This window comes from Muntiacus reevesi, chromosome 13, assembly GCF_963930625.1.
Source record: "Muntiacus reevesi chromosome 13, mMunRee1.1, whole genome shotgun sequence".
Classification (NCBI taxonomy): Eukaryota; Metazoa; Chordata; class Mammalia; order Artiodactyla; family Cervidae; genus Muntiacus; species Muntiacus reevesi.
This window is the reverse complement of record NC_089261.1, coordinates 21,497,867-21,523,593: the sequence shown is the minus strand read 5'-3', so window position 1 is coordinate 21,523,593 and position 25,727 is coordinate 21,497,867. Positions and strand designations below refer to the sequence as shown.

Below are 25,727 nucleotides of genomic sequence, written 5' to 3'. Positions count from 1 at the left end.
GCATGGGCAGGAGGGTGGTTCTCAATAATTTGAAAGAGTGTAAAGGGGTCCCAAGATAAGAAGTGTTGACCATTGATTTAAAAGAAGAATCCTTTTACCTAAGAAATTTGTCCTCCTGGAGGGCAATGTTCCTTGCTAATTCGGGGACAGGGAAGCCCAGCTGTTCCAAGTACTTTGTTTCATTAATAATCTCCCTGAGAGCAGGTGAAAAGTTGATTGAGAAAGCAGTCACTCTTTCAGCATTTATGGCGTCATCACCAGCGCCAGAAGTCTATGGGGGAGATGATGTTTCATAAGCGTGGGAAGGGCTGTCCACAAAGCAATCAGATCAACACAACCCAAGTTATAAATGTGAATTTGAAAAAAAATCAGGAGAAGGAAATGGCAACCCACTCCAGTATTCTTGCCTGGAAAAATCCATGGACAGAGGAGTCTGGCGGGCTGAAGTCCATGGGATTACATGACTGAGCATGTGTGCATGAGGGTGGAGGGAGATGGGTTGGTAGCAATAAACTGGTAGAACTAAAAAAAAAAAAAAAAATCAGTGGAGGGGTTTTGCTGCCCTGACAGAGCGGGGAGCTGACCAGAACTAAGCTAGAAGACATACTTGGATGCACAGAGTTCTTAAAGAATTTGATTTAGCACTTATGTTTGAAAATTGGGCAATTGCATGAAAAAACCCAAAAATTTGGCTTCCCTCAAAAAATTGGAAAAGCTGATGATAAATGACAAGAACAGACTGAAGCTGGGGAGTGGCTGTCCCTTTTGAATAGGACACAAGCCATCCAGTTCCTGATAAGCTCTACCTGGCCTCTTCGCTCCTTTTAGTACCTGCTTTGGAACTTAAGGAGACCAAAGACCTGAAACTGCCAGGCCGAGGTCTTTTCTTCCCCACTGTTAATATTTAATTTGTTGAGCACTTGCTATATGCTGGGCCCCGTGCTAAAGATGGGGATGAATCATGTGAAACTGAGACAGGCTGGGACCTGGGACCCTTTGCTGCAATGCCTGCACCTGGACACACTTTTCCTCCAGTAACAAAATACAAAGAAATTACATGGGACTAAAAAATAACTGCATATACTTGCAGTTGGAGCAAATTCTAGACAAAAGATACAAAAAGACTGAAAAATCCTTATTGCCACTTCTGAAGAGCCATAGCAAAAACAGGGTGCCCGGAGCAAAAGGTCCCTGAACTCAACACCACCAAAGGGATGGGCAAATTACTTAAGCCACCCCTCTGGCCAGACCCCCTGGACACACCCCTACCCTCACCCCATATAATGAACAAGCTCAGCATCTGATACTAGGGGAGTGAACAAGCAAGGGAACGTGTTACTTCTGACTCTCCATTGCTGCAGCAGGGGCCCCCAATAAAGCCTTGCTTTGAATTGCTTATCTGGCCTCTAGTCAATTTCTATTGATTGGGGAAGGCCAAGAACCCTGGTTGCTATCAAAACGACACTTTCCTATAAGTTAAAAATAATCAACCATCAGCAGTTTGAACCTGTTTCATACACGGTTCAACTAATATTTTGCATGTTCATGGTCATCTGATCCAGGTCATTTTACAAATTGGGTCCCTGAAGCCCAGAATTAAGCCAAGGAGTCAGAAGGGTTGCCTGATCCCCACCTGTTCCCTGACCATGACATTTTGCTACCTCCATGTTTTCCCTTCCTGCCTCTCTTCTTCTCCCTGATCAACCCCTGCCACCTCTGCCCTTCTTTGCCTTTGATTTTGGAAATACCTCTCAACTTCGTGAGAGTGAACACATCAGACCTCAGGGAAATGGGAGTTACCATCATCTTACATGGCTACTATAGTCTGGGGTGTGTGTGTGTGCGTGTTCGTGTGCGTGTGCATGTGCATGTCAGTGCTCAGTCACGTCTAACTCTTTGCAACCCCATGGACTGTAGCCCATCAGGCTTCTCTGTCCATGGGATTCTCCAGGTAAGAACACTGTTTCAGGTCTGAAAAGATGCACCTTAGTAAGCAGACTCTTCTTCATGAGAGTTGGCAGGATCAGTTCTGTCGTCTCTCTCCACTGCTCATACTTTCTATCTTCATAGTCTTTCATCATCCTACCCAGTTCCAAATATTTTTGTTTGACCTATCAGAGAAGTCAGGCAAATGTCACTTTGTCCTTGAAAATAACAATTTTTTCTTTCTCCTGAAAAGAAAAATCACTTAACACTTTATGCAAGAGGAAGCAGGCAGATTTGCACAAATTTGGATGGTTTGCCTGCCATGGTACGGCTTAAAATCTAGGCTGATTTAGTAGGACTCACAAACCTTAGCTCATGGCTGGGAGCTCAAAAAGAACGACAGTGATTCAAGACTTGTGAAGACCATATGAAATCAAATTTCAGCATCCATGAATGAAGTTTTATTGGAATACACCTGTTCATTCACATGTTATCTACCACTTTCTTTCTAGAAAGGCAGAGATGAATAGTTGCAACAGGGGCCGTTTGACCCACAAATGCCTAAAATAGTTATTCTCTGGACGGTTAAAGAAAAGGTTTCCCAGCCCTTGTGATATAACAGACAAAAATGCATAAAGAGGAGGGACAGTATTATCAAAAAAAGCGTGGTCACCCTCTGAAGAGGCTGAAGATCAAGAGCAGGGGGAAGTCATGTGCTTGTCACCTGGAAGCTGTCATAGATCAATCATGTCATACATATGAAGATGTGGTCCCCAGGGACCACAGGAAAGACTGTCTGAGTTGCAGGCATGGATTTGAAATTGAACTGCTTCTCATGCAGGCAACTCTGCACGCCAGCTCGTGCTCAGGGGTCACCTGGATTGAAGGCGCCACCTGGGCACGCTCAAGGCTACCCATCTACAATTAAACCGTAAAATACAGGACTTGCCTGGTGGTCCAGTGGTTAAGAGTTCACCTTCCAATGCAGGGCACATGGGTTTGATCCCTGGACAGGGAACTAAGATCTCACATGCCTTGGGGGCAACTAAGCCACAACTACTGAGCCTGCACGCCACAGCTACTGAAGCCTGCATGCCCTGGAGCCCGTGTTCCACAACAAGAGGCACCAGCGCAATAAATCTGTGCACCGCAACTAGAGAGTAGCCCCTGCTCGCCATAACTAGAGAAAGCCCACACGCAGCACTCACTCAAGACTCAGAGCAGCCTGAATAAATGAATAATTTCTAAAATGTGAAACTCAAAACGGGACCATTGCAGCAGACATAACGTACTTCTCTTCCTCCATCACTGTCCAGGATCTCCTCTACTTCTTGAAATCTGAGGATGGTGTGCTTAATCCGGAAGAACAGAGACCGTTCCCAGTAGATTGCACCTGCTACCGGGGGATGGTTCTTATACAACGGGGGGTTGTCGAGGTTCTGAACAAAGATTTTGTTAACTATGTCAATCTGCAAAGCAATCAGACAAATTCCATAAGCAAGCAGTATCAGCGTGCAGGCCAAGACAAGATTGAACTTGAGGTTTGTATCTTTAAAAAAATGAACATGGAATGTCAAGAAATACTTAAAGGTACAGAATAGTGCTTTTACTACTTAGTCTCTACTGCTTTTTCTTATTCTCTGCAGGAATTTTTTGTTTGGTTTCACATATGCGATGATCCAGACTGCCTTGTACTTACAGACTGTGTACAATCATTTGGGGGACCATTTTTTGGCCTTGCCTTGTGGCTTGTGGGATATTAGTTCCCCAGCCAGGAATCAAACCCAGGCACTCGGCAGTGAAAGCACAGAATTTTAACCACCAGATCGCCAGGGACTTCCCCATGGAAATTCTGAAATCTATTCTAGACATGACAGGTGGCCAGGCCTCCCGCATCATGTGTGTGTGTGTGTGTGTGTGTGTGTGTGTGTGTACATGCCACTGAGGTTTTATAACTGTTTATCATGTAATATTTTTCCAAATGTGGTACAATATGCATGACAAAATTCACCATCTTAACCATTTTTCAGGGTGCATTTCAGTGGAATTAAGTACATTCATGCTGACACAACTTAGCGACTGAACAACAACAAAATGCTGTTGTGCATCCATCATCACCATCCATCTCCAGAACTTCTTTCATCTTGAAAAGTTGAAACTCTGGGTACCCATGAAACACAGTAACTCCCCATTTCCCTCTCCCCCAGCTCCTAGGGACCACCTTTCTACTTTGTCTTTATGACTCTGACTACTCCAAGTACCTCATGTAAATAGACTCATAGAGTATTTGTCTTTTCATGACTGGCTTATTTTAATTATCACAAAGCCCTCAAGGTTCATTCATGCTGTATTAATAGCATATGGCAGAATTTCCTTCCTTTTTAAAGCTGAATAATCTTCCATGTACAGATACAACACACTTTGTTTATCCACTCATCTATCAATGGACCCTTGGGTTATTTGCAGCTTTTGGTAGTTGTGGAGAGTGCTGCTGTGAGCATCAGTGTTCACATATCTCTTCGAGACTCTGCTTTCAATTATCTGTGTATATGCACAAAATGGAACTGCTGAATCACATGGCCTGCTGCTGCCGCTAAGTCGCTTCAGTCATGTCCGACTCTGTGCGACCCCATAGACGGCAGCCCACCAGGCTCCCCCGTCCCTGGGATTCTCCAGGCAAGGACACTGGAGTGGGTTGCCATTTCCTTCTCCAATGCATGAAAGTGAAAAGTGAAAGTAAAGTCACTCAGTCCAACTCTTTGCAATATGGCCTGGGCTTACACTTTAAAATAAATTTTGCAACCATAATTCAAAAAAACACATGTACCCCAACATTCATTGCAGTGCTGTTTACAATAACCAGGACATGGAAGCAACCTGAAATAGCCATCAACAGATGAATGCATAATGAAGTTGTGGTACATATACACAGTGGAATATTACTCAGCCACAAAAAGGAATGAAATTGTGTCATTAGTAGTCATGAGGACGGACCTAGAGTCTCTCATACATGAAGTAAGTTAGGAAGAGAAAAACAAATACCGTATATTAATGCATATATATGGAATCTAGAAAAAGGGTACAGAATGAATCTATTTGCAGGGCAGGAATAGAGACGCAGATGTAGAGGTCATGTGAGCACAGCAAGGAGAGTGGAGGGTGGGATGAATTAGGGGAGTAGCACTGACCTCCACCATGTATGAAATAGATAGCCAGTGGGAAGCTGCTGTATAGTGTAGGTAGCTCAGTCTGGGGCTCTGTGATGACCGAGAGGGGTGGGATGGGAGAAGGGTGGGAAGCATCAAGAGGCAGGGATAGATTAATATGTATACCTATAGGTGATCCACATTGTTGTACAGCGCAAACTAACAGAACATTGTAAAGCAATTATACTCCAATAAAAATAATAAATTAAAAAATAAAATAAGCATGTCACACTCTCATGGGAATAATTAGGTGTCAGAGGCAAAATAAGATCTGAACAATAAGGGTCCTGATCTCCAGAATTTATGAATACATTATATGATAAGGAGGAATTAGGTAGCAGATGGAGTTAAGGTTGCCAATTAGCTGACCTTAAAATAAAGAGATGATCCTGGATTATCTAGGTGAGTCCAATGTATAATGAGTATCCTTACAACAGGAATGTGTATATGAACACACACATGACCTTCACACTACTTCACTCTTGTTATTATGATTATTACTATGACTAATTCACTCAGGGCCCATCACAATGTAATGGCATTTAAGACTGATGGCATATAATATTGTACTTCATAAGTTCTTACTGAATTTCTCCACTAAATAAGCAAACCCACTTCCTTTTGGTTACCTGTTTTGATTATACAACATGCTATTTTGGGAATTTTCCACAGTTTCTCTGAATTTAGATGAGAAAGACAACAGTGTGGTCCAATTGCTTACATTTTGCCAAGTGTATTTTCACTGCTATGACAGCCACCGATTTTTTTTCAGTTACCTCTTTACAATACTGTGCAAGGATATCATTAAATTTCATCATCATTTGTCGATTAATGGCCTCCCGTGAACGAATATGTTTAAATTTTAAAAGCATATCAAATGCTGCTTCAGCTGATCGAAGTGTCTTAAAAGATTCGTCAATAAAATTTTTTGCTTCTTTTTCAATAACCTGCCAAAAACAAACAAACAAACAAACAAAGCCAAGGAAAAAAACCCTCAGGACCCTGTAATTATCCCACAAAAAGCAAAATGTCAAGAAAGAAGCAAGACAAACCAAATCGGTACCTTGAGAAGGATTTCCATCGTACTTCAGTGGAAGCTATACTGTATTAGCTACAGGTAGGTGCAACTCTTTGCAACCCCAGGGACTGTAACCAACCAGGCTCCTCTGTTCATGGAATTCTTCAGACAAGAATACTAAAGTGGGTTGCCATTCCCTTTTCCTGAGGATCTTCCCGACCCAGAGATTGAACCTGGGCCTCCTGCATTGCAGGATTCTTTACTATCTGAGCCACCAGGACTTCCCTTAGCAGAAGCTGGGGTCCAAATAAAAACAGCAGACCAGCTGCTGCATCAGTTTTCTGCTCTCTCCCTTCCACTAGTCAAAATGATGGAAAAGGAAATTTTTAAAATACTAACTCATAAAAAAAAATAAAATAAAATACTAACTCATATAGACAAAGAAATGGGAGAGGACACAACAGCAAAGATACTTCAGGTAAACTCATTCTGCCTGGGGAGTAGGACTGGGGACAGAGGACATTGAGAAATGTTCATTTTTACCTTACAGTCTTCTGCACTGTTTTCATTTTTCACTAAAAAAGCAGGGATCCCTTTTTATGATTTGGGGGGGAAAAAACCCCTAAACATAACTTAATAACCCAACAGAATCACAGTATCCACTTCCAAGGTCAAATCGAAGGATATGTTACTTGCCAGGACTTCGATCTTGAAGTCGTCCATCACGTATTTCCAGTACTGGGAGCACTTGATGCTAAAAGGGTCAAAGGTCAGGTTTTCCATGGGGGTGACCAGGCCATCCACCCTGCACAGGACGTCATCGATGCGCTTGGGATCCCCAGTCACTGCCTTCAGCTCTGGACCAAATATGTTGTAGAATTCCTCCACGACCTGTCCAATCAAACAAAATGAGGGAGGTGAACATTTGGTTTTCTCATGATGCTTCTGATGTTATTAATAAATGGATTGTGTCACACAGGTAACTTCCTCTCAGCCTAGGCCCTTAGGTTACCCACTGCACAAAGGACCAGTCCCAGATGCCCTGACAGTTTTCAAACTTTGCAGGCTCAGGACCCTACCCCCTCTTTCTGTCTCTTCCCATCCTGCTCGTCCCCTGCTGCCTCATAGTCCCCCCAGGCCTCTTTCAGATCCATGTTCCTTTCTGTCTCAGGTCTTTTGCACACACAGTGTAAAATGTCTAGGTGCCTACCGTGTGTGCGTGTGTGTTAAGTCACTTCAGTCGTGTCTGACTCTTTGTGATCCCGTGGACTGTAGCCCACCAGGCTCCCCCGTCCCTGGGATTCTCCAGGCAAGGATACTGGAGTGGGTTGCCATTCCCTTCTCCAGGGGATCTTCCCAACCCAGGGATCAAACCCACATCTCTTACATCTCCTGCATGGACAGGCAGGTTTTTTATCACTACCGCCACCTGGGAAGGCCCAAGTACCTACTACTCATCATTAAATATGCCTTCATCTTTTCTGACCCTTTAGAACAGGGTAGACCCCTACATGGGTAACTCAAACAGTTAAGAATCTGCCTGCAAAGCGAGAGACCTGAGTTCAATCCCTGGGTTGGGAAGATCCCCTAGAGAAGGGCACAGCAACCCACTCCAGTATTCTTGCCTGGAGAATTCCATGGACAGAGGAGCCTGTGGGCTAACAGTCCATGCAGTCAAAAAGAATCGGACACAACTGTGTGACTAACACCTTCACTTTCAGGCCCCTACACACACTTCCAGAGCCCCTTCTACTCCCCTTTCTTAGCACTCATCTCAGCTGTAGCTATGGATCTGAGTGATTTTTTTCTCTCATGAGAATTTTTTGAGGTAGACCATTTTTAAAGTCTTTATTGAATTTGTTACATTACTTCTTCTGTTTTATGTTTTTAGTTTCTTTCGGCCGAGAACCATGTGGGATCTTAGTTCCCTGACCAGGGATGGAACCCACACCTCTTGCATTAGAACACGAAGTCTTAACCACTGGACCACCAGAGAAGGCCCTCCGTGTGATTAGCATGTCCACTTTCTTTCTCTTCCACTAGACTGTGAGCTCCACGAGGCAGAGATGATGTACATACAGGGCAGGCTTCTTAGGTGTGGGACTCAGGCAGGCGCACAGGGCCCCAGGCTCCAAAGGGCTCTGGGCTGGATTGAAGTCTCTGCTATTAAGATTCTGAATTTCTCGACCACTTTATCTCTGAGCTTGTTTTGTAAATCAAGTCGGGGGAGGCGGGAGGCAATCATGCACGCATGTGAGCAGAGGAGATAGGCAAAAGCTGGCTGTGGGCTGTCCACGACACCCCATCGAGAGGCAGCACGTGAGGCCCGTGAGCTGAGACTCCCAGCGGAGCCACGGTGCGCAGGAGTTCAGGGAGACTCAGAGTCAGTACCCGTCAACGTGTTGTAGCTGCGATGAGTAAACAAGGACAGTGACATCTCAGAGAGGCCACCTTCTCCCTTTGAAGCAGAGCTGGCTTCCAATATTTCATAATAATCATAAATGGAGTATAACCTTTAATACTGTGAATCCTACTGTACAACTGTAACCTATATAATGTACATCAACTACATTTCACTTTTCTAAAACAGATGTTTAAAACAAGAAAACCAAGGAAAGTCCCTGGCAGTCCAGAGGTTAAGACTCTGCAATTTCACTGCCGAGAGCCAGGGTTTAACCCCTGGTTTGGAAAATAAGATCCCACAAGCTGAGCACTGAGGGAAAAAAAAAAAAAAGAAGAAGAGGGGGAGGGGAGAAGGGGGATGTCACTGAAGGAAAAGCTGCAAAGGTCAGGTGTGCTTTGGGACATTCTGGAACATTCTGTTTGCTCTGCAGGCATCTCTCCTGGCTAGACCCTCCCGGCCCCTGCTCCCAACTTACACGGAGAGATCCACCGTCAAAAAGCCAAACTGCCTTCCATGGAGCAAATCCCGGATCTGAGCGCCTTCACGTGCACTGAAGACCCAGCCTTCCTACCTGCAGGATGTCGTAGAGGTCCTGGCAGATGGTGGCCATGTAATCCGTTCTCTCGAACAGCCGTTTCCGATCAAACTCCCACCGAGCCTCTCTCCCCGAAGCCTCGATCTTGGCCCGGGTGTCGAAATAGGCCTTTTTCCACATGTTGAGGGTGTTCCTGGCCTCCAAGGTCTTGTGCTGTGCGCTTGCTCGGTTTTCTCTGGGAAGCAAAGAGATGCTGTGATGGGCAGGAGGGCAGAGCTGTGGGGAAGCGGGGAGTTGGAGCCACACTGCTCCCTGGTGGGGAGGGGCAGGTTCTAAGGGGACAATCCTAAGCAAGGAGCTGAGCCTCTCTGAAGACATAGCCTCATCGCAAACAGCTTCCCAGGCAAGAGACTGTTCCGCCAAGAAATTTGCAGGAAAGCAATTTGCAGCGGTGTGTGCAGGATTCCAAGTCACGGCCCAGGGAGACCTTCACCGCAGCTGCCCCTCAATGGGCAAAGCTGTGGTTTACCTGATAAGTTTTCTGTTTGAGCTTGAAGGGAAGCTGGTGGCCTTGGGTTCATGGGGGGAGGGGGGAAGGGGGTATAATCCTGGAGCAAAATGATAGTACTGAGATTTTGGTACCTATTTCACTTACATAGATTATTTTTTAAGAAAGTAAAAAAGAGAGAGAGCGAATTCTCTGGCCGTCTGCTGGTTAGGACTCTGCACTTCTGCAGGGGGCACAGGTTCAATCCCTGGTCAGGGAACTAAGATCCTGCATGCAGCTCAGCCAAAATAAAAAAGAGAGTTAAAAAAAAAAAAAAAAAAAAGATTAGTGTTCCCTTCCAGATTTGATCCTCAGAGTCTGTTCCACCTGAGGGGATCCTGCATGGTCCAGGTGTGAGGTTCCCTCAGACCACATGCCTCGGTCTCTCCAAGGATAATTTGTGACCCCATGGACTGTATCCGCCAGGCTCCTCTGTCCATGGGATTCTCCAGGCAAGAATACTGCAGTGGGTTGCCATTTCCTCCTCCAGGGGATCTTCCCAACCCAAGGATTGAACCCAGGTCTCCTGCACTGCAAGCAGATTCTTTACTGTCTGAGCCATCAGGGAAGCCGCTAGTTAAGGAAGATGGTCCTGATTAATCCACACAAGTGGAGTATTATTTGGCCATAAAAAGGAATGAAGCACTGATACAGGCTACACCATGGAGGGACCGTGAAAACATGATGCTGGAGTTAGAGGAGCCAGTCATAAAAGACCACAAGTTGTCTGACTCTATTTGCATGAATGTTCAGAAGAAGCAAGTCCACAGAAAGTAGATTAGTGGTTGCCCAGGGTTAGGAGGGGAGTGGGGAGGGGGACAGGCAGCTAAAGGGCCCAGGGTTTCTTTCTGGGATGAAGGAAACTTTCCAAAATCACTGATGACTATGGATGCACAACTCTGAATCTGTTGGGCTGCCCAAAAAGGTCATTGGGGTTTTTCCATTACATCTGCTGGAAAAACCTGAACGAACTTTTTCACCAACTTTGTACTAAAAGCATTCAATTGTATGTTTTAAAAGGGTGATTTGTACAGTGTATGAATTATGTTTTGATAAAGCTGTTTAGGGCTTCCCAGGTCGTGCTAGTGGCAAAGAACCCTCCTGCCACTCCTGGAGACATAAATAGATGGGGGTTTGATCCCTGGGTTGGGAAGATCCCCTGGAGGAGGGCTTGGCAACCCACTCCAGTAATCTCGCCTGCAGAATTCCATAGACAGAGGAGCCTGGCGGGCTACAGTCCATGGGGTCGCAAAGAATGGGACACAACTGAAGTACTTAGCACACACACAAAGCTGTTTAAGAGCTTAAGAAACACAAAGCACTGCCGGGTCTTACTTGAACAAAGTCCGCAGATTCACCACTTTGCAGACTCTCTCAGCAATCTCCCAGGCAATGCGCTCCATGAGTGGAATCATCCTCTCATCTTTGTTGTAGTGGCGGGAGATGATCCACACCATCCTCAGGGCGCTCATCATGGAGGGGATTGTTTCCAAGACAACGTGAAAGCTAGATCCATGTGTTATGTTCTAAACGGAGAGGTGGGTACAAACAAAAGAGGAAGGCAAGCTGGTTCAGTCTCAGGGCGAACGGTGTAAGAGAACAAGTAGTGTGCAGGAAGTTTCATTTTCTTTTTTTTTTATTTAAAAGATATTTTAAGATGGTACGGAAATACTCAAATGAACTTTTTGGCCAACCCAATTATTAAATGTATTTCTGGATTTTATTACTTTTGGGGGAAAAAAATGCTCCTGTTGCAGATCTCTCAAGTTTTAAAAAATTTTTTACATTCTTTTTCATATTCTCTTCCATGATGGCTGATCATGGGATATTGAATATTATTCCCTGTACAATATGGTAGGACCTTGTTGTTTCTCCAATCTATTGTGTATATAGCAGTTTGCATCTGCTAACCCCAACCTCCCACTCCTACCTTCTCCCACCCTCCTCCCTCTTGGCAACCACAGTCTATTCTCTATGTCCCTGATTCTTGTTTCTGTTCCATAGTTAGGTTCACTTGTGTCATATTTTGGATTCCACATATAAGTGATATAAATGGTATTTGTCTTTCTTTTTCTGATTTACTTCACTTAGTGTGATAATCTCTAGTTGCATCCATTTTGTTGCAAATGGCATTATTTCATACTTTTTATGGCTGAGTAATATTTCATCATATACATGTAACACATCTTTATCCATTCATCTGTTGATGGACATCTTTATCCACTCATCTGTTGACGGACATATTTATCCATTCACCTGTTGATGGACATCTTTATCCATTCATCTGTTTCCGTGTCTTGGCTACTGTACACAGTGCTGCTATGAACATAGGGGTGCATGTGTCTTTTTGAATTAGAGTCTTGTCTGGCTATATGCCCAGGAGTGAGATAGCTGGATCATATGGTAATTCTATTTTTGGTTTTCTGAGGAACCTCTATACTATTTTTCACAGTGGCTGCACCAGCTTACATTCCCACCAATAGTATAGGACATTCTTCTTAATTAAAAAAAAAAAGTTCTTATCATGGAAGAAAGTGTTTAACTAACAAAAGTAGTTTTAAATAGGTAGGTCTGTATGCACTGACATGGAAAGAGAAGATTTACAATTAAATAAAGCAATTTGCAGATCTATATATGGAGAATGGAGGTGTTTACACATATGTAACTATTCTATATTTAGTGGCAAGAGTGCCACTGAGTGAATCAAAGTTGGCATTAGACATAATTTTATCCAGTGCTAGTATTTTCCAGGGTATGTGTCCTTTGGCAAGAAGTAATATGATTTTCGACAACAGAACTTTTAAAAAATATACTTAAGGAAAAAATATATACTTATTTTAAGGAAATTTCAAGATTGTTAATGCATGAAATGTTTTGCTATGGTCTGATCTTGATTTCTTCTATTAACTTCATTTCCAGTTTTCTAAATATTTGATTAAAACTTAAGAAACAGAAAATATATACACTAACTTTAGTGTACATTAGAAAGAACTGTTATATCAAACCTATACCTGCACAGGCTTGATTAAGATGAGTCTATATTACCCAGACAAAAAATATGAGTAAATCTAAAGTTAACTTAAAGAAAAGTAAGTTTCAGATTCACAAAGGGATGGCAAAAAACCACAAAAGCAATTACACGAGTGATAGAAGCTGGCCTTTCACTGGTCTTTGCAAGTCACTTACTTTGCAGAGATGATAAATAAATCTCAAGCAAGGAAATGTTATCACCAGCATCAGTTTAGAGGCAGATTGCACTTGGACCTCAAGCCCTCAGATTTGACCAGTTGTTTGATCGCTTACAGGGGACCACATAGATCCTTAACCAGTACCACTTGTACTGTTGTTATACACTGATGCTGTTGATCCGTGATACTGCTCCGGACATGCTATGTGCTCTGCACGCATAAGTTAACGTGAACCTTCCAGCCACCATTTGAGGTAGGTTCTCTCATGAGCTCACTTTTCCAGAGAAGGAAACAGACTCAGTGAGGTTGTATATGCAGCTGCGGGATATTCAGGACTGGGGTCAACGCATTCACAGTACTTCATTACACAGAGAGCACCCCCTCAACCACACACACAGGACTCTTACTAGCCTCATTACTGGAACAATAATAATAACTCCTGGCCTTGGAATACTGTACTGTGTGCATGATAAATCAGAGGGGAGAGGAATCGTGAAAACGGAAATTACACTTGTGGTGGGAATGTAATAAAATGGTGCACTCACTGTGGAAAAGAGTTAAATAAAAAATGTTCATGGACAGTTAAATATAGAAATATTGGGACTTCCCTAGTGGTCCAGTGGTTAAGAATCTGCCTTTCAATGCAGGGGACATGGGTTCCATTCCTGGTCAGGGAAGTAAGATCCCACATGCCCTGGGGCAACTTAGCCACTGCACCTTAACTAGGGAGTCAGTAAGCTACAATGAAGACCCCTCCTGTGTCCTGCAACTAAGACCCAGCACAGCCATAAATAAAGAAATGTTTTCTTGAAAACACAGAAGTATCATATGACCCAACAATTCTACTCCTGGGTATATGCTCAAACATTGAAAGCTGAGACTCAAACAAATATCTGTACACCCAGATTCACAGCAGCATTATGCACAATAGCCAAAAGATGGGAAACAAACCAAAAGCCCATCAACAGAAGAATGGATAAGCAAAATGTGGTATATACAGTGGAAAGCTATTGAGCCTTAAAAAGGAATGAGATTCGGACATATATTGTATCATGAATGACTCGTGAAAACACTATATTGGGACTTCACTGGTGGTCCAGTGGCTAAGACTCCAAGCTCCCAATACAGGGGACCCAGGTTCAATCCCTGATCAAGAAACTAGATCCCATATGCTGCAACTAAGACCCAGTGCAGTCGAATACAAAAAAAAAGAAAAGGAAAGAAAACATTATGTTGAGTGAAATAAACCATACACAGAAGGACAAATAGGGTATGGCTCCATTTCTATGAAATTCCTAGAACAGGCAAATTCATCGAGTTGGAAATTAGGATAAAGGTTACCAGGGGCTAGGGGGAAGTCAGAGTTGTGGTTTAAGGGATGTTGAGTTTATGTTGGGGACAGTGAAAAAGTTTTTCATATAGGAGGTAACGATGGGTACCCAGCACTGGGTGTGTATTGAATGTTACCGAACTTACTCTTACAAGTGGTTCCAATAATAAATATCATGTTATATATATTTTACTGCAATTTTTTAAGTGCTGAATAAACAAACAAGTTAAATCCATGTGGCTGACTTTCCACAGTGCAGTGCACCCAGCCTACCTTGAAATGACGCTCCACTGTGGAAAGAAACCTCACGTTGTCTGAGGCCTCCATGTGGAACTTGAACAATTCAGTTAAAACGGGCTGCAAGTTGGCCACAAGCAACGAATCTGATTCCTTGATCACATCCAAAACTTTTCTGACTATTGGAAGCTTTGTTTGTTCGTGCAGAGCACTTAAGGTGGCATTTCTTTCCCGCCAGAATTCAATTTCAGCCAGAGGACCGTTACCCTGTGATGAGCACAAAACATCATCATCATTAGTGGGGAATGGACCCTGCGGTTGCTCCTCCAGCATCCATGCCCCTCTTCCCAAAGGCTCTATAGTTAGGAGCTAATCCATGCAAGGACTTCAGGGGCGGACACCTGACCTAGGATGGTCCAATTAGAGGGAATCTCAGGACTCCAGTTGGGAACGCTAGACACTCCATCTTTCTCTGGACAAAGTGGTGTGGGGATGTGGAGTCAGAAATTGCTACAAGTTGTCACCATGAAGGAGACCAGCCCGAGGAGGAAGCCCTGTCAGAGAGGAGATTGGAACCAAGAAATTTACAGAGAAACCCAGCTAGATTGCCAGAGTCCTGATCAAACTGTACCTGAAACCAGCATTGCCCTCTGGACTTTTCAATGAGTCAACAAATCCTCTTTCTTGCTTAAGCCAGCTGAGTTAGACTTTCTCGTTGTTGTTTTTTTCTTTCAGCTCAAAAATCCTGACTGATATATAACATTATCTTTATCAATATCAGGGAGTCATCTGGTAACACACTAACCTTAGAAAGCCCAAAAATGACATCTCAGGTATGTTTAAGAAGGCCACAAAACAGTAAGAAAAGAGGCTAGATCACACAGATTCCCAGACTCTTGGCTCTTTCTCAGGATGGCAAGCATGAACTGGATTAGGGATCTGCAAAAGCATTGCAAACGGTACCTGTGGTGTCTTTTTCATCTGGTCCTCAAGGGCTGTAGATATCTGATTCAACCAGTTTATCACGCACTGCTCCAAAATTTCAACTGTTTCTGGGTCAGCTGCCAGTTCAGATACCCCTCCCTCTACGCTGATGCTCGGCATTTCTAACTTGATCTCACCTAGTAGAATAAAAATGGTCAGTCAGCCAGTAGTTTGGGGGAAATGATTACAGACAATAATCTTCAAGGTAATTCTGGATCTTCCTTCCACACATTAGTATATAGCCTGGTACATCATGATCCTCATATTTCTATATATCACTCTCTTTCATTAGATTGTACTAAAACATTTTATTTATTATTTGACTGCCTCAGGTCTTATAGTTGCAGCATGTGGAATCTTCCCTGTAGCTCACAGGCTCCAGAGTGTAGGCTGAGTAATTGCAGCATGCAAGCTTAGTTGCCACCCCAGTCTGGCATGTGGGATCTTATTTCCCCAACCTGGGATCAAACCTTCATCCCCTCCATTGGAAGGAAGATTTTTAACCACTGGACCACCAGGGAAGTCCCTAAAACATTTTAGATAATTAGATCACCGTAGCAGCATCAAGCTCCATCAAAATGATTTAGCTATTTATTAATAAGAATTCCTGAGTTTACAACCTAATGTCAATTTAAAAACTGAACAAGCAGATCTCAACAGATATTCGAGAACGTCTCCAGCATGAAACAGACAATCCAAGATAAGTCAGCAACAATGACTTCAGAGGACATTGAGATAAAAGAAAAGATGGGGGGGGGGGTTAATTCCAACTATTAGAAATTTGAGATAATATAGCATCCATCAAACAAGAGCAGAATGCTATGGAAAAGGTACAGTCACGGAATAAGTGAAAGTCTAATCAAAAGTTGTGAAGGTAAAAGTTGAGGAACTCTTTAGGCACTCTTTAGGAACTCACAGACAAAGAGATGGAAAACACAAGTGAAAAGATAAGTAACAGAATCAGCAGCACACATCCAACAGGAATATTAGCAAAAGAAAACAAATAGAAGACAAAACCCACTGAAAAATTAAAAAAAAAATTTAAAAAAAAATCTTAATCTAATTATGCAGATTGATTCATGTTGGTCATATCTTAAAATATGCAAAAATAAATAGACACAAATGGCAAAAAAAAAGAGAACAAATAGTGGAGGAAATTATCAAGAGAGTCTTTCATAGTAAAAGGCTAGATCCTCAGACTAAAATACAGTGCTTAGCAAACAATCTCATAGAGTGCTTAGCAATATGAATGCAGAAAGAACCTCACAAAGGTTCCCTCCCCCATTATCCCTGACTGAAATGCCCTTGCGCCCCAATTCCACCTACCAATGCACTGCTCATCACTTCAGATGAGGTCAAGTGCTGCCTCCTTCAGGAAGTCCTCTTTGATTCCCTCACCACTTCTCCCAAATGGTCTCACTTTTCCAAGCCCTAAGGACCGTAATATCTATCTCAAGTTACTTTTTCTGCCATAGTTCCTTGGGCCCTAGACTATAAAATCCTTGAAGACAAGGATTTGTCATTCTTCATTCTTCTTTATGTTTGTACAAAGACCAGCTCTGTGTCTTTCACATCAGGAGCTGGTTAAAAGAACGATCATAAATTAAAACCAAAAAAAAATCTCCTGAATTCTTAAATTCTTCTTCTTCTTAGGAATTTTTTTAAATTGCAGGATAATTACAATAATGTGATGGCCTCTGTCATACATCAACACGAATCACCCATAGGTATATATATATATGTGTGTGTGTGTGTCCCCTTGTCTTGAACCCCTCCTCTCCTCCCTCCTCATCCTATACCTCTAGGTTGTCACAGAGCACCAGTTTGGGGTTTCCTGCATCATACATTTCCAATGGCTCTCTGTTTTACATATGGTCACATATATGTGTCAATGATATTCTCTCAGATCATCCCCCCTCTCCATTCCCCACTGTGTCCAAAAGTAAATTCTTCTTAATGGAAATATCCTGCTTAATCAAGGAAAAAACTGAAGCCTTACCTTCAAGTTGCTGCATTGTTCTTTGAATACTACTTGCAAATTTCTGGATGTTCATTAAAAATTCATCTCGTATTAACTGAATGCTGTGATATTCTATTGCTTCCCCAGGCGTGCTAGGTAGGTCTATGTCATAATCAAAAGAGTCTACGCCTTCTCCAGACGTGAGTCCCAAGTTGGCATCCTTGTGCTGACTGAAGGACAAGGCTGGCAAGAAAACCTGAAAAGCCAAGTTTAAGAATCAAATCATTTGTACCACTTTTTTAGATTCCACATATATGTGATATCATATGAAAGTTGCCTTTCTCTGATTTACTTCACTCAGTATGACAATTTCTAGGTTCATTTCAAGTTGCTGCAAATGGCCTTATTTTGTTCTTTTTTATGGCTGAGTACAAATGACCTTGAAAACGGAAGAAAAGTCACAGATGTAGAAAACAAATTTATGGTTACCAGGGAGGAAAGCAGGGAGCAGGGGACGGATAAATTTAAAAACTGGGAGACTGGGATTGACATGTATACATCATTGTATGTAAAATAGATAACTAATAAGGACCTGCTGCATAGCACAGGTCAATCTACTCAGAGCTCTGTAGTGAGTTCTGTGGGGAAAGAATATAGAAAAAGAGTGGATATACGTGTAAATCTATATATAACTGAGTCACTTTGCTATACAGCAGAAACTAACGTAATGTTACAAATCAACTGTAATCCAATAAAAATGCTTTAAAAAGAAACAACTCACACAACACCATATTCAATAATTCATGCACTTAAGTTGCCTCTGGCTTTGAATGTATTTGTAGCATAAGAGAGACAAAACATGGTCCACTGGAAAAAGGAATGGCAAGCCACTTCAGTAGTCTTGGCTTGAGGATCCCATGAACAGTATGAAAAGGCAAAAAGATAGGACACTGAAAGATGAACTCCCCAGGTCAGTAGGTGCCCAATATGCTACTGGAGAGGAGTGGAGAAATATCTCCAGAAAGAATGAAGGGATGGAGCCAAATCGAAAACAATGCCCAGTTGTGGATGTGACTGGTGATGGAAGTAAAGTGCGATGCTATAGAGAACAATATTGCATAGAAACCTGGAATGTTAGGTCCATGAATCAAGGTAAATTAGAAGTGGTCAAATAGGAGATGGCAAGAGTGAACATAGACGTTTTAGGGAATCAGTGAACTAAAATGGACTGGAATGGGAGAATTTAACTCAGATGACCATTATTTATATTACTGCCGGCAAGAATCCCTTATAAGAAATGGAGTAGCCCTCATAGTCAACAAAGGAGTCTGAAATGCAGTACTTGGGTGCAATCTCAAAAATGACAGAATGATCTCTGTCCATTTTCAAGGCAAACTATTCAATATCACGGTAATCCAAGTCTATGCCCCAACCAGTAATGCTGAAGAAGATGAAATTGAATGGTTTTATGAAGACCTACAAGACCTTCTAAAACTAACACCCAAAAAAGATGTCCTCTTCATCATAGGGGACTGGAATGCAAAAGTAGGAAGTCAAGAGATACCTGAAGTAACAGGCAAATTTGGCCTTGGTACAGAATGAAGCAGGGCAAAGGCTAGTAGAGTTTTCCCAAGAGAATTCACTGCTCATAGCAAACCCCCTTTTCCAACAAAACAAGAGAAGATTCTACACATGGACATCACCAGATGGTCAACACCGAAATCAGATTGATTATGTTCTTTACAGCCAAAGATGGAGAAGATCTATACAGTCAGCAAAAACAGGACTGGGAGTTGACTGTGGCTCAGATCATGAACTCCTTATTGCCAAATTCAAACTTAAATTGAAGAAAGGAGGGGAAACCATTAGACCATTCAGGTATGACCTAAATCAAATCCCTTACAATTATATAGTGGAAGTGATAAATAGATTCAAGGGATTAGCTCTGATAGACAGAGTGCCTGAAGAACTATGGAGGGAGGTTCATGACATTGTACGGGAGGCAGTGATCAAGACCATCCCCAAGAAAAAGAAATGCAAAAAGGCAAAATGGTTGTCTGAGGAGGCCTTACAAATAGCTGAGAAAAGAAGAGAAGCTAAAGGCAAAGAAGAAAAGGAAAGATATACCCATGTGAATGCAGAGTTCCAAAGAGTAGCACGCAGAGATAAGAAAGCCTTTCTCAGTGATCAGTGCAAAGAAATAGAGGAAAACAATAGAATGGGAAAGACTAGAGATCTCTTCAAGAAAATTAGAGAGACCAAGGGAACATTTCATGCAAAGATGAGCACAATAAAGGACAGAAATGGTAGGGACCTAAGAGAAGCAGAAGATATTAAGAAGAGGTGGCAAAAAAAAAAAAAAAAAAGAGGTGGCAAGAATACACAGAAGAATTATACAAAAAAGATGTTCATGACCCAGATAACCACGATGGTGTGATCACTCACCTAGAGCCAGACATCCTGGAATGTGAAGTCAAGTGAACCTTAGGAAGCATCACTACAAACAAAGCTAGTGAAAGTGATGAAATTCCAGTTGAGCTATTTCAAATCCTAAAAGATGATGCTGTGAAAGTGTTGCACTCAATATGCCAGCTAATTTGGAAAACTCAGCAGTGGTCACAGGACTGGAAAAGGTCAGTTTTCATTCCAATCCCAAAGAAAGGCAATGCCAAAGAATGCTCAAACTACCGCACAATTGCACTCATCTCACACGCTAGTAAAGAAATGCTCAAAATTCTCCAAGCCAGGCTTCAGCAATACGTGAGCCATGAACTTCCAGATGTTCAACTTGGGTTTAGAAAAGGCAGAGGAACCAGAGATCAAATTGCCAATACCCACTGGATCATAGAAAAGCAAGAGAATTCCAGAAAAACATCTACTTCTGCTTTATTGTCAACAGCAAAGCCTTTGACTGTGTGGATCACAACAAACTGTGGAAAATTATTCAAGACATGAGAATACCATACCACTTGACCTGTCTCCTAAGAAATCTGTATGAAAGTCAAGAAGCAACAGTTAGAACTGGACATGGAACTACAGACTGGTTCCAAATTGGGAAAGGAGTATATCAATGCTGCATATTGTTACCTTGGTTATTTAAGTTATATGCAAAGTACAACATGAGAAATGCCAGGCTGGATGAAGCACAAGCTGGAATCAAGATTGCCGGGAGAAATATCAGTAACCTCAGATACACAGATGACACCACTCTTATGGCAGAAAGTGAAGAAGAACCAAAGAGCCTCTTGATGAAAGTGAAAGAGGAGAGTGAAAAAGCTGGTTTAAAACTCAACATTCAGAAAACTAAGATCACAGCATCTGGTCCTATCACTTCATGGAAAACAGATGGGGAAACAGTGAGAGAGTATTTTTTTGGGCTCCAAACTCACGAAGCAAGAAAAGACACTTAATCCTTGGAAGAAAAGCTATGACCAACCTAGACAGCATATTAAAAAGCAGAGACATTACTTTGCCAACAAAGGTCCGTCTAGTCAAGGCTATGGTTTTTCCAGTAGTCATGTATGTATGTGAGAGTTGAACCATAAAGAAAGCAGAGTGCCAAAGAATTGATGCTTTTGAACTGTGGTATTGGAGAAGACTCTTGAGAGTCCCTTGGACTGCAAGGAGATCAAACCAGTCCATCCTAAAGGAGATCAGTCCTGAACATTCATTGGAAGGACTGATGCTGAAGCTGAAACTCCAATACTTTGGCCACCTGATGCAAAGAACTGACTCATTGGAAAAGACCCCGATGCTTGGAAAGATTGAAGGCAGGAGGAGAAGGGAATGACAGAGAATGAGATGGTTGGATGGCATCACTGACTCAATGGACATGAGTTTGAGTAAGCTCCGGGAGTTGGTGATGGGCAGGGAAGCCTGGCGTGCAGTAATCCATGGGGTCACAAAGAGTCAGACACAACTGAGCGACTGAACTGAGATAGTACAAATAACAGCAGTGACTCCCATATTTTAAAGAATCTCTCTGGTTGACATGTGAAGAATATAGTATAGGGTCACAAGCAGAAGCTGAGAAATCTATCAGGAGGCAACTGCAACAGTCCCAGCAAAAGACAACACTGAAGTCTTCCTGGTTACCCTATCCAGTATTTCAAAAGTCCTCTTTACCACCTGCCAACATTTCCTAATCTCCATCCCAGCTTCGTTTTTCTCTTTAACTCCTATCATCGTCTATGTTAGACTGTATATTTTCTCAATGATCTCACTTAATGTGAATCTTCCTGACTGGGATGTGAGGTCCGTGAGATACAGACCTTGAGTATGGTGATCACTGCTATGGGATACAATCAGTATACAATAGGTGCTCAATAAAAACTTGCTGGAGGGATTTCCTTGATGGTCCAGTGGTGGAAACTCCACACTCCCAAAGCAGGGGGCATGGATTCAATCCCTGCTCAGGGAAGTAAGGTGCTTTGGCACGGCCAAAAAAAAAAAAAAAAAGATAGAAGAAAAATATATATATTTAGAATCCCTTGAGTTCTCCCTTGATCTCTAGACTTACTTATCCTGCCTCACACCTCATCTTGGATGTTTAGGAGGCATCTCAATATTAATATGTGCAAAATAGAGTTTGGGGTTTTTTCCCCCAGATCCTTCCACGCCCTCCATCTCAGTAATGATCCTAATATCCCCCTGGTTGCTCAAATTCAAATCCTAGGAGTCATTCTTGATGCTCTTTTCCTGAACCTCCATATCCAAATCATCAGTAAGTCCTGCTGGCTCCATCCCTAATGTATTCTTGATGCTGTCTGCTTCCCAGTCCCTCCCCTGATTGAACTTGGAGCCTAAACAATGATCATCCATCATTCAGACCCTTCCATAGCCTGCTATTAGGTCTATTGGTCCTTTAAGCTCTTGCCTCTGCAATATGTTATACCCACAATGATGAGAAGAAAAATGCAAACCAGATCATTTTATTCATATGCTTCAAACCTACTTTCCTTTCCAAACTCCACTCACTATGCTCCAGCTGCACTGGTCATCCTTCTGTTTATAGACTAAATGGAGTCTGCTCCCGCCTCAGGACCTTTGCACATGCTGTTTTCTCTGCCCAGGATCCTCTTCCTTGAGATCCTCACTTGTTTGATGCCTTCACTTCACCCACCTCTCAATTCAGTGTCACTTCCTCAGAGGGGTCTTTCCTGACCACCTCACTCCCACCCTATTACATTTTCCTAATAACTTACCATAAGTAAATTAGCTTGCTTATGGGCTTTTTTATTGGTTGTCTAAAGGTCAGATGCCACCTCTCCAACAAGGTGTCCCTAACCGCCACCCCCTGAATACACACATACTCACACTCATACACCACACGTTGCTGTACGTGTTTAGTCTATAAGTCATGTCTGACTCTCTAATTTCATGGGCTGTTGCCCACCAGGCTCCTCTGTCCGTGGAATTCTCCAGGCAAGAATACTGGAGTGGGTTGCCATGACCTCCTCCAAGAGATCTTCCTGACCCAGGGAACAAACCCACATCTCCTGCATTGGCAGGCAGAGTCTACCACTGAGTCACTAAGGAAGCCCTCTCCATCACATTACTAGGGTTTCGTTTCCTCGAGCCAGCCATCACTACGTGAGAGTTTCCTGTTTTTGTGTTGATGTTTGGTGTCTTTCCACCAGTATAAGCCAGAACACAAGGATGTCATCTGTCCTGCTCACAGCTCCACCAACAAACCCCATGACAGTGTCTGGAACCTAAAAGTTGCCAACCACCTCTTTATGGAATCAATAAATCAAATGGCCTTACTCTTTTTTCATTTTTTCTTTTTTTTTTGGCTGAGCTGCTCGGCCTGTGGGATCTTAGTTCCCTGACCAGGGACTGAACTCGTGCCCTTGGCAGTCACAGTGCCAAGTCCTAACCACTGGGCCACCAGGGAATTCCCAGATGGCCATATTGTTAAAAGTGCTGAGATTCTTTTTTCCATCCATATTTACCTGAGATATAACATCCCTCAGGAGAGCAAGCACATGCGAGTTTATAATCCCATACTCCAGCGTTTCGGGCATAATTTCCATAGCTTCCTTCATGTCAGTCGCCTCAGAGATGGTCTCTAGACAGGAACAGATTTGGGGAGTGAGACGAGGAGGGAGGTGGACACAGCTAACATTTCCAAGCGTGTGGGAACCAGCTCCTCCTCCAATAATACAAAGGAATGTTCCAGACACAGATCAGAATACGTGCTCATTGAGAAACAAACAAACGCGGAGGGTCGCACTGTGGTTCAGAGGTTCACACAAGCGGCACCTGAGGGCCACGGGATGAACTGATCTGGTTGGAGTGGGTACAGCCTGACAAGGAGAGAAACACTGGGTTTTCTAGAAACATTTGATGAACTCTTTGCTTGGTCTGTCTCTCCACTCCCAGTAACCCTCCCCAGTTCATCACCAAGGTACCTTTCAAGTCACAGCATTCGGCAGGGTTGGGGGCGGGGGGTGGGGGGATTGTTGTTTTTGGTTTTTTTGGCGCCACTGCACAGTTTGTGGGATCTTAGTTCCCCAAGCTTCAGTCTGCATGCCTTTCCCTGCATCTGTATAGATGTGCACGCTATTCTTTGCCTGATAGGTTTCTTTCTATCAAATGCTTCTTTACCGAAATAAATTTATTTTAAAGGGAAATTATGTAAAAACCAAGTGTGAAAAAGAAAGTTTGACATCAGCGAAAGATAGCTGTAAAATATATATATATATATGATGAGAGTAAATAGTAATAAATCGGGGTAAATGCCACACCCTCTGGCCAAGGCTGATTATTGTTGTTCCTGGCTTGTGATTATTGTTAAATAGGGAAGCACTGAGCTGAGATGGGCCCCTCCTCAAACAAGAACTGTTTAATGCTAAGCCTCTGCCGGTCATCTTTCCTCCTTCTTGTTATGTTCCCTCTCATTTGGGAAGAACAAAGTACAGAAACTCAGAACTTAGCAGTGAGGTCGTGATCCAAAGGGCCATCAATGTTCAAAAAAAGAAAAGAAAAGCAACATCACGTGTGTTGTGTACTTTACTACAGAGTACTGTATAGGGGATGGTCGAACCATATCTTTATTTCAAGCCCAGGATGTCCAGAAGCAAGCATGAAAAAAAGCATTGGTGATATAGCTGATACAGTACTACCCAAACATCACTGGATCCTTTTTTCAAGAGGATAGATAGAATTGAATCCAGCAAGAAACAAGAACCTGTCCCATCAATGTCAGGTGTGAGCAAAATTGGCAGCTTACCCTCCATCTTTCTATTGCTAATGATCCTTCAGCTCTACCGTCTCCCACCTCCCCTCCCTCCTCCATCAGTAACTCTTCTTGCCTCTTCACTCAATGCCAGCCCCTGTATGCCAGCTCTAGTACTATACTTTTCAAGGTCCTATACTATAAGATTAAATTTTTTAAGTTTTTTGTTTGTCTTTTTATGTCTTATTTGTGTGAAAAGTATTATAAATCTATTTCAGCCCAGTACTACATAGCTGATTGTGTCAGTTAGGTACCTAGGCTAACTTTGTTGGACTTACGAACAAATTGGTCTTACGAACATGATCTTGGAATAGAACTCGTTTGTACATAGGGGACTTACTGCACAACCCTATGTGTGTTTCTGTTCAGACACCTTATTGAACATCATTGCTGATTCACTAACATTGGACTCACGGCCAACAGCACCACCGCTCACGTGTGAACGAAGCTTACATCACACACGAGTTTTCTCCGTCAGGCACATCCCAGCCTTCCTGCACTCTGAGCACTAGTCAATGCTTCAGCACCCCACCTTGGAGACATTTTAAACAGTGAAATCACGCCAAAGCCCCACAAAAACTCAAAAACCCTGGTACTAAATAGATCACGATAAAGACACTCATCTATAGTGTTTGATGCAATAAGAAGGCAGAGCATGGCCTTGCCTGACCTCAGCTGGGTCCATGCATGCTAGTGACTCAAATTTTCCCCACTCCATATGTGTATTTCAAAGACCATGAAAGCAGTGAAGGTACTGATTTGGGGTTACAAAAATTTTGAGTGAATCGGTAAATTTACAAATATAGAATCCATGAATAATTAGGATTGACTGCACTGATAAAAAGCTATCTTCTCAAGAACATGTAAAAATTAAGAGTCTCAGACATACGCACATGCACTTGCATGCACACCCACACTCACACACACTCCCGCTGGAAACATACCTTTTGTATTTCTGAGAAAAAACACCACATTCTGGTCCAGAAACTCCTCAGGAACAGGAGTACGACGCACTTGGAGATATGTCTTTTCCATCATTTGCTTAACAATTTTCTGAAATATAGAGACCAAAAAAGTCACACTGAGATATATCCATGCACCCAAATCACCTAATATTTGTGTACACCTGAGCTCTCTCCCCTTGCACTGGCT

General features: G+C 42.7%; 1 protein-coding gene across 2 annotated transcripts in view; it reads right to left on the bottom strand.

Annotated features, from left to right (window-relative positions):
* Positions 1-25,727, bottom strand: part of DNAH10 (dynein axonemal heavy chain 10) — a 154,839-nt gene that overhangs the window by 119,429 nt on the left and 9,683 nt on the right. Inside the window, exons 4-15 of one of the 2 annotated variants that reach the window (XM_065904874.1) lie at positions 25,520-25,628; positions 23,290-23,405; positions 17,375-17,591; positions 15,355-15,512; positions 14,428-14,658; positions 10,972-11,162; positions 9,126-9,324; positions 6,847-7,041; positions 5,909-6,079; positions 3,219-3,395; positions 1,986-2,111; positions 99-271 (exon numbers count right to left, since the gene is read on the bottom strand). In XM_065904874.1, the coding sequence (XP_065760946.1) occupies positions 99-271; positions 1,986-2,111; positions 3,219-3,395; positions 5,909-6,079; positions 6,847-7,041; positions 9,126-9,324; positions 10,972-11,162; positions 14,428-14,658; positions 15,355-15,512; positions 17,375-17,591; positions 23,290-23,405; positions 25,520-25,628 (2,063 nt within the window). The remainder of the gene's footprint in view (positions 1-98; positions 272-1,985; positions 2,112-3,218; positions 3,396-5,908; positions 6,080-6,846; positions 7,042-9,125; positions 9,325-10,971; positions 11,163-14,427; positions 14,659-15,354; positions 15,513-17,374; positions 17,592-23,289; positions 23,406-25,519; positions 25,629-25,727) is intronic. The other variant, XM_065904876.1, reaches the window with a different exon arrangement.